This window comes from Crocodylus porosus, unplaced genomic scaffold (genome assembly GCF_001723895.1).
Source record: "Crocodylus porosus isolate Cpor-Errol unplaced genomic scaffold, CroPor_comp1, whole genome shotgun sequence".
Classification (NCBI taxonomy): domain Eukaryota; kingdom Metazoa; phylum Chordata; order Crocodylia; family Crocodylidae; genus Crocodylus; species Crocodylus porosus.
In genome coordinates, this window is record NW_017728931.1 from 53,667,756 (window position 1) to 53,676,066 (window position 8,311).

Genomic DNA, 8,311 nt, shown 5'->3' on the forward strand with positions numbered 1-8,311 from the left:
TTTGACCCCAGTATTCTTTCCTGCCATAGCAGGGGGTCGGACTAGATGATCTGCTCAGGTCCCTTCCGACCCTAGAAACTATGAAACTCTATATGTTGCATATTATCAAACACACCAGCACTCTCTAAACGAGAATTAAAAGGGGCCAATGTCAGATAGTTACCTAGCTTGATTTAGTTAATGGCGTCGAGAATGGTAGTAAAAAATTCAGCATGAGCTAAACTGATAGCATTTACTCTTATCATTTTAACCTCATATTCAATTTAGACTTGGCTATTAAACCCAGAACACCAGGCTTTTCCTTCTCATCACTGTATTTTAATTGCTCTTCTTTGGCTGTTGCTTGTTTCCATAACTAGCTTCATCCTGGTCTCTAGCCAGTTAAGGGGCTGCTTTGAACTGCTGGTGTGGTCTGAACACCCCTCATGCTTTTTTGCTGTGCCGGGTATGTCCCTATAGGCAGCTCCTGGCAGCTACTCTGATCCCATAAGCAGTTCAACCCGAATCACCGTGATCAGCCTGTGAGAGAAGGGGGATTGTGAAAAACCATTTCAAGGAAGATGCACCTGCCAGCAATCACACCCAATGCTAATAATGGGACTCTAGGAAAGAACAATGGTCACAGGTCATGGCTCACTTTCCCTGGTCCCTATTCAGTTGGCTAAGAGCTTCTTATCTCAGAGAAGTTGGCAGGAACACAGACATTTGTATCTGAACTGTATAAAACTCTTCCACACAAAAGCAGAGGATGAGACTCTGGAACCTGCCTCAACCACGAGGGTGCCCTGGATGCAAAGGGTAGCAGCATCTTAGCTTGCATGGCTAGGAGCCTTACCAGCAGATTGAGGGAAGTGATTATTCCCTCTATTCAGCACTGGTAAAGCCACATCCAAAGTCCTGTGTCCAGTTCTGGGCCCACCACTACAGAAAGTATATGGATAAACTGGAGAAAGTCCAGTAAAGGGCAACAAAAAGAGTGAGGGGGCTGGGGCAAATAACTTATGACAAAAGACTGAGGGAACTAGGCTTATTTAGGCTGTAGAAGAGAAGACAGAGGGGCCTTAATAGCAGCCTTCAACTGCCTGAAGAGGGGCTTGAAAGAGGCTAGAGCTGGACTATTCCCAGCGGTGGCAGATGACAGAACAAGGAGCAACCGTCACAAGCTGCAGCAAGGGAAGTTTAGATTGGCTATTACGAAGAATTTTCTCACTGGGAGGGCAGTAAAGCACTGGAACAGGTACCCAGACAGGTGGTGGGATCTCCATCTTTAGAGAATTAAGACCGGGCTAGACAGAGCCCTGTCTGGGACGGCTGTGGGGCTGGTTCCGCTGGGAGCCGGGGTGGCCTTGTCGCCCTCCCGAGGCCCTGCCAAGCCGCCTTCCCCAGGCCGCCGCGCGGACACGAGGACATGTCAGCCCGCGCCCTCCCGCTCCCCGCTGCCAGCAGCTAATCTGCGGACAGGGCTTTACCCCAACACCCGGGCGGGGCAGAGCCGGCGGGACTCGTTCGGGCTCCCTGGCCTGGGAGGGGAGCCCCGCTCGCAACCAAGACGGAGAGACACCCCCGCCTCCCGCAGCCCGGCCCGGCCCGGCGTCACTCCCCGCGCTCACCACGGCGCCCGACACGGCGTGCACCAGGCTCTCGTAGGAGGCCACCGAGGCCATGGCCGGGCCGGGCTGGACTGCGGTGGGACCCGCGGCGCAGAAAGGCCGAGTGCCTAACACCGCCCCAACGCGCGCCATAGCCATGCCCCCGCCCGCACTGCCACGTCACCCACCCCGCCCCCAGTACTGAGCACCAGCCACAGCCTCCTCACGTTCTCCCCGGGCCTCCCGCCGCGTGACGTCATCAGAGGGGCGGGGTCAGGCCTCGCGCGCCAGCCCGTGTGGGATGTGAGCCGGTACTGACGCGCGCGGCCTCGCGAAATGGGGGTGGGGTTGATTTTTCTCCACTTAAAAACAAACTAGAAGCCCTCTTCCTCCGATGCAAAGGGGCTGCTTCCTTCCATTTAAGACTGAAGCAAAAACAACTCTCCGGATGCTGGAATGAGTTGAAAAGTAGTTTGCAAGGCTGTGAAAAAGGAGCTCCTTCACCAGGAGCAGCGAGCGGGCAGCAGAAGAGCAGAGCAGAGGCCGGCGTGAGGGGTGGGACGTGGAAACCATTACAAAAAAGGAGAGGATTGTCAAGGCCTGTGGAAAGAAGAGCTTAGAAGGGCTCAGGTAGAGCCTCATGAGCCGTGGCGGCAAGCAGTTCCCTCAGCGCTGTCTGGCTGGAGATGCTGCTGCAGCTGCCAGGCAGCTGTTTTCAGCTGGGTGGAGCAGGAATCTAAGCAGCGTGCGAGTGGATCCACCCCTGGATACCTGCTCCTCCCTTCTTCCAAGCCAAACAATAACCTGGGCTTTTGTTTCTTTTTTTGCACATCGCTTATCCTCGTTCATCAAAGGATTTATCCCTTTTCAAATTCTCTGTTATTTTGTCCTAGCATTCGGCAAAAGTCTCTCTCTGTATTTTCTAGTCTCTATTTACAAACCCTTCTGTCTCATTTTAAAAAGAAGTCTTTGCTGGTTTGTGTCCTAAATTATCCCTTGTTCAACTCCCTGCTCTTGCTCTCCTCATCCTGGGTTGTGTGTTTATTCTCATGTTCCTCTGACCTCTTTCCATACTTTCTCTTGTTTGTTCCCCCTCTCCTCTCTCCCAGCCCCAATCCCATCCCTTCATTATTTCTCTCTTATTTATGCTCACTTCTCTTTTTTACTTTCAGTTTATTTCCCCTTCCAGAACACACTTCTTTATACCCCTCTTCACCTGTCCAAAACCAATATTCATGCCTGCCACAGAAAGGAAAAGGTTAGCCACGTATTCAGGCTGCATCACAAATCACAGCATCACAGATAGTCCAAGCTTGCTAGTTGGAGATGGAATGAATAATGCCATAGAGCTCTGCATTTACAAAGAAAGGCTGAGTTGAAAAAAGGACAGTGCAGGGCTTACTAATAGAGCTGGGAAAAGTACAGCAGCAGGACAGTATAATCAAGTGGATTACATAGCTCTTCACAATCTCACATCGTCTGTTCCAGGTGTGGGCAAAATGTGGTCCACAGACTGGACGCAGCCCACCAGGCCATTCTATCCGGCCCACAAGGCCCCTAAAAAATGTAGAATATTAATATTTATCTGCCCCTGGCTGCCTGCCATGCAGTCCTCAACAGCTTGCCAAAATTCAGTAAACAGCCCTCCGCCCAAAATAATTGCCCGCCCCTGCCTATTCCATCAGCTAGCTGCTTCATCAGAATAAAACATTCTGTAAGATATGATGAGAGAGGATTTTAAAAAGGGGCAAATAGCTATCAAATCCTGCCCTTCCCAGTAGAGCAACCTTTACTTGCAATTGACTTGAAGTTTGTCCCCCTATTAATGAATAGTCTTTCCCTTCCTTTTAGCTTCCTCTGTTCTGTCAAGATGTCATCATTAATTGCAGGAACTATCACAACAAACTATTAGTCTTCATTTTGTATCACATTGCTTCTATTTTTAACTCTTCCCATCTATTTTTTGCTTTTAGATAGGGCACTGCTCTTCCTCCTAGTTACTTCCCACATTTATAATTCTTCAGCCACATTCCTCAAATTTTCCCCTGCCTAAGGTCTCACTGTAACCCACTCTTCAGAACTAGGGCCATCATCACTTGATGAAAACTAAGAACTGCACACAATAGTCCACCACATGCTCTCCAAGCTACTTTGCTTCTGGGAGAGCAACCCTGCTGTTCCCTATTTAGCTGGTAGCCTAATTTAAAGTCAAACAAAACAAAAAACAGCTAAGATTTATCCCCTTAGCAGGGTGGCAAGATCATCCCCTCCTTCCTTTGCAAAGGATACAGAAGACCCCCAGGAAGTATAGTCAGTCCCCAACTACTAGCCCTCAGCTTGAGGTATTAATTTGGATATCCAATGCTATCCAAAATCAATTCCCTATCTCCTCTCACCACTGTTCTCACTGCCACTTACATTCCAACTCTGCATTGCTAGATAGCTGGCCTAAGGACATTACATTCATGGAGGCACCCAGATAATTATTGGGAGAGATGCAAATACTCTTTCTAATTTTAATTTATACCAGTTTCCTATGAGCTGCTTTCACCACTTTTTTTATTTCAGATGTGGGGCAAGGAATGAGGAAAGCTTAAGGACATGACATGCTTAACTTACTGCCTCTGTCTGAGTCTCAACCCAAGAAATAAGGAAAAAGAAGGAAAGCTCTTTGAATTTAAAATTCTTCTACCTTACAAAGGCAGCTTATTACAATAGCACCCAAACAGATTTAAAAATAAATTGATATATAGCATTTTGTTTTCTCTTGGAACTGTTTGACAACTGATTAGGGAAGCCAGTGTGGGAACACATAAAGACAGACCCCTTATTGCTTTTAACAGTTTTTTTCTAACCTGTGGAAATAAAAGTCCTCCATGCAAGTTAGACAAAGTGTGAAAGCCACAGCAGAAATTACCTATGCTGATAACAAGCACATTTAGGGCAAATTGTGAAAAACACTTAGTTCAGTATGTGATCACACAAGCTAGGCAAAGTCAAGTGTAGTCAAAGGAACATAGGAATTGCAGTAGCAGACAGAATCAGTATTCAAGATACTCCGGAGTGCTGTTCCTAGGAGTGACTGCCTGATATTTTAGAGGAAGGGCCAAGAATTCCATAATTAGCATATTTTTAAATTGTTTGTTCCCCTTGTCTGAAAGTACCTAAAACTTAATTACCTTCAAAGAAAAGATATACTTGAAGTCATGGCTCTGATTTTCTCCTAGAATATTATTCTTTCCAGCTCTGCATATAAATAGTCCTTTAAATAGAGATCTACATGAGTTGCCCCTAATAAGGTAAGTGTGTTTACGCAGAAACGTAAATCCACAGATTTTTTTTACCACAAGAATGGCAATGAATCCCCATTCTGGTTAGAGATATGATTTCAAGCTGTCTGGAGATATAGCTAGCTGTCTTAGTCTATAAGGCCTCAGAATTAATTTACTAAACTAAAACATTTTTTACATGAGAACGGCAATTCTGTAACATCAGGTATCAGTCTTCAAAGAAAACTGGGATGCCCAGTTGGTGTGAAGCTAGCCCAGTTTAACCTTTATGGTTCAAATGTTATTTTATGCATGATTCCCAATGGTGATGTGAACCCTGTGTTGAATCACTGCCACTGCTCATCCTGCCTCCAAATTTCCAGCTCCTCCAGGAGTCCCTTGAAGTTGTATGTTTGACATCCCCATGCTGCCAGCATGTACTTAAGGACATAAAAGAAAGGTATGTATTAACTTGCCAATATCATGACAATTTATATCAGTGATTAGGGAGCCACAGGAGAAAGTAGTACTAACCGAAGAGCCATGAAACACACTCTCCTACATGAATGGTAGCAACATGTTCCAATTCAAAAAACAATACTACAGTATTTGTACCAAGGTTGACAGGGAACAATAGCACATTGTATTATTCACAACTGCAGGGAAGTTATACCAAATGCATGCTAGAATATGTTGATGCCAGTAATATTTTCTGCAGAAAGTTGTATTAGAAAGGCCACTTGTTGAATGGGAAACAGAATCTGGATACCAGTGATAAAACCTGCATTAGATCTTGCAAATCACCTTAGACTGTGTCCTCACTGCAGAGTTAAATTATTACCCTTTAGTTTTTCTGCTTAATCCCATTTAACTCACACACATCTGTCTTGCATATAGGTAGTGATAGAGATGTTGGAGCTGTGATGATCCAGAAAGATGTGAGGCCAGGATTTCTTAGGGTGGTATCTTTTATACATATCTTTTTGTACTGCACATAGTAGCTTGAGCCACATTGTAGTTACTGAATTCATGGTGGCTCTACACTAAACTGAGGTGCTAGATTTCCTGGAGGCACCTGTCTTGATTCTTAGCACCGCAATGCTTTTAACCATTCTTTGAAATCTTTTGTGGCACATTCTGTGGAAAATGCCTGTTCTTTCTAGGTGGGTTTGCAAGAGTAGGATCAACCTAACTGCTTGCACCATGCCATTTCAGGTTGGGGTTCCAGCCAGTGATGCCTTCTTGTGCAGTCACAGATCTACTCAGAATGATGGCCCATACTAAATATTGGCATCAATGGAATTCTAACTTTAGGTCTGGGAAGCAGATAAGAGATAAGATAGAGTGTCTTGCCTTTTAGCAGTGACTTGTCATCCTCAGAAAATAATAATGTAGTTTGCTAAACAGATAACACAGGCTACAGGCAGACATGGAGGAAGACCACTCATGCGGACTTTCACAGCTGTAGAATCTCCCTGTACTAAATGGCAGCTCTGGAGCAGGATCACAAGTGCTGAGGTATAGGATTACAGTCAGGCAGATCTAGGATTAACAACAGGACCACAATTTTTGCATGAGAAAAGCTATCATTTCCTGGAACTATAGCAGCTGGCTACAATGAGAAAGACCATAAAAATCCCAGAAACGCGTAGTCATTGCCATTTGGAAGTGGACATACCCAGACTACTAAAGGTTGGTCAATTTGCCATTAGAGAGTCAACTGTCAGGGTTGCAGCAATGGAGGCTGGCAAGGAAATACCAGCTTTTACACCCAGTTGTTTAGACGCCTGTATAGCCTACTTTGGACACATGACAGGATGGTACAGGATTTCCCCTGCCCTCCTTCCACTCTTAAATTCCTAAATGGGTTTGTATCATTATCACATGGGCACTTATTAGGTCACCCACCAAGGAGCATGTGGTTGTGTCACCCAGATTAGATAAGTTTTTCTGCAGCTTTGTAACATCTCCTGTTCATGCATTTCGTCAGCGTACCATGCATGCAGGGAAGGAGAGTGCACAGGGTGCTGCTGGTCACATGCTCTATCCCTCAACTGGCTACCAGACAACATCAGCTGCTGGACTTGGTAGCAGAGAGGGAAGGCCATAGTAAGAGTTCCAGACTTGTACCAGGGCCAAGACTTCAGTTGTGTTGACCTATAGGCAATCATTCAGTATGCTTTTATCTCTTTGCTGCTGGCAATCCTGGACAATGCACCTGTCACTTCATCTACTTCCAACATTCTTAACTGAAGCCTGCCTCTGCTGGTCTTCTCTAGCACCTTCTACCCTGCGCTAACTGGTGGCAAAGTATAAGTGGTTCAAATTCCTGGCAAAGTCACTGTGCATCTCCAGCAGCAGAGTTCTTTGTTCTCTTCCTTTTGCTCAGGAAGAAGGAAGTAATTTCCTGTATGGCATTGGCAACACATAGGGGGTGCATACTGGTGCACGTGCACCCCCTGAACATTGTGGTGCACCCCCAGCAAAAAAGGCACCACCAACACTATCAGCAGTATTTTAGTATCAAGTGAACTTTAACAGTAACCCCTCAGCACTATTACAAGTTTCCTCCCTGTAATGCAACCTGGCAAGTGGCTCCTTTAAATGCTAGAGCAGCAACCCTTGGTGGTACTGTGCTTGGGTCCACTGGGTGTGCGGGATGTTTGTTTCTGGCTTTCCAGATATTCAAGTGGAATCCATGGCTGCCTGTTTCTCCAGAGTAACAACATACTCTATTCCTTTGTTTGTTCATTACTTCTGTAACTTTCTCTTCCCAAACTGTCCAATCCTCAGGTTCCACGCTTTCATCTTTTAGATACGGTACTCCAATCCTGCTCAGTTTTTTATTTAATTTCTTTTTAGGAAAAACTTGTACCTAGTTCACCCACAATACCAATCACAGCACTCACTTTTTCCACTGCCCTATAAAGGCACTTTGTACAATTTTATTGCTTAGCTCTGGGAAGGCCTAGACTCCGACTGAGTCTCAGTATAACTCAGTTTGCCCACTACAGTTGCCAGCTGCTGATCTACAATATAAAGTCATTTCATTCAGGGATGTCAAACAGATGAGTGGTACAGAGCTGGCCTTTGGGCCCTATTAACATTTCCACAAGAATACTGGTGTCAGTCTCCTACCAGCTAGCCCAAGCCAGGGAACAATCCTGCCCTAGATCCTACCTATGAAAAACTGCACAACTTGATTTAACTTTGTAGGGAAGATACATATTTAGTTAGGCAGTTGGTCCTCACTGACGCACACAACTGGATATTGTTTGGTTAAGAATTGTGTCCTGTATAAAAGCGTTTCAGTTTAACAATATTAGTTTACTACAAGTTACACAAAGCCAAGAAACAATTTTTCAAAACCTTATTTTATTTTTAAAAGGCAAAAGTATTCAGAATTTTATTTCTTAAGCAAAAGAAAAAAAAAAATCACATTATTTTCACTCT

The 8,311-nt window shown here is 45.2% G+C and overlaps 1 protein-coding gene across 2 annotated transcripts in view; it reads right to left on the bottom strand.

Moving 5' to 3' along the window:
- Positions 1 to 1,691, bottom strand: part of SLC25A17 (solute carrier family 25 member 17) — a 45,307-nt gene extending 43,616 nt beyond the window's left edge. For both annotated transcript variants that reach the window (XM_019544987.1, XM_019544984.1), the window contains exon 1: positions 1,611 to 1,691. In XM_019544987.1, coding sequence (XP_019400532.1) covers positions 1,611 to 1,664 — 54 coding nt within the window. In that variant the 5' untranslated portion in view covers positions 1,665 to 1,691. The remainder of the gene's footprint in view (positions 1 to 1,610) is intronic.
- Positions 1,692 to 8,311: the final 6,620 nt, after the last annotated feature.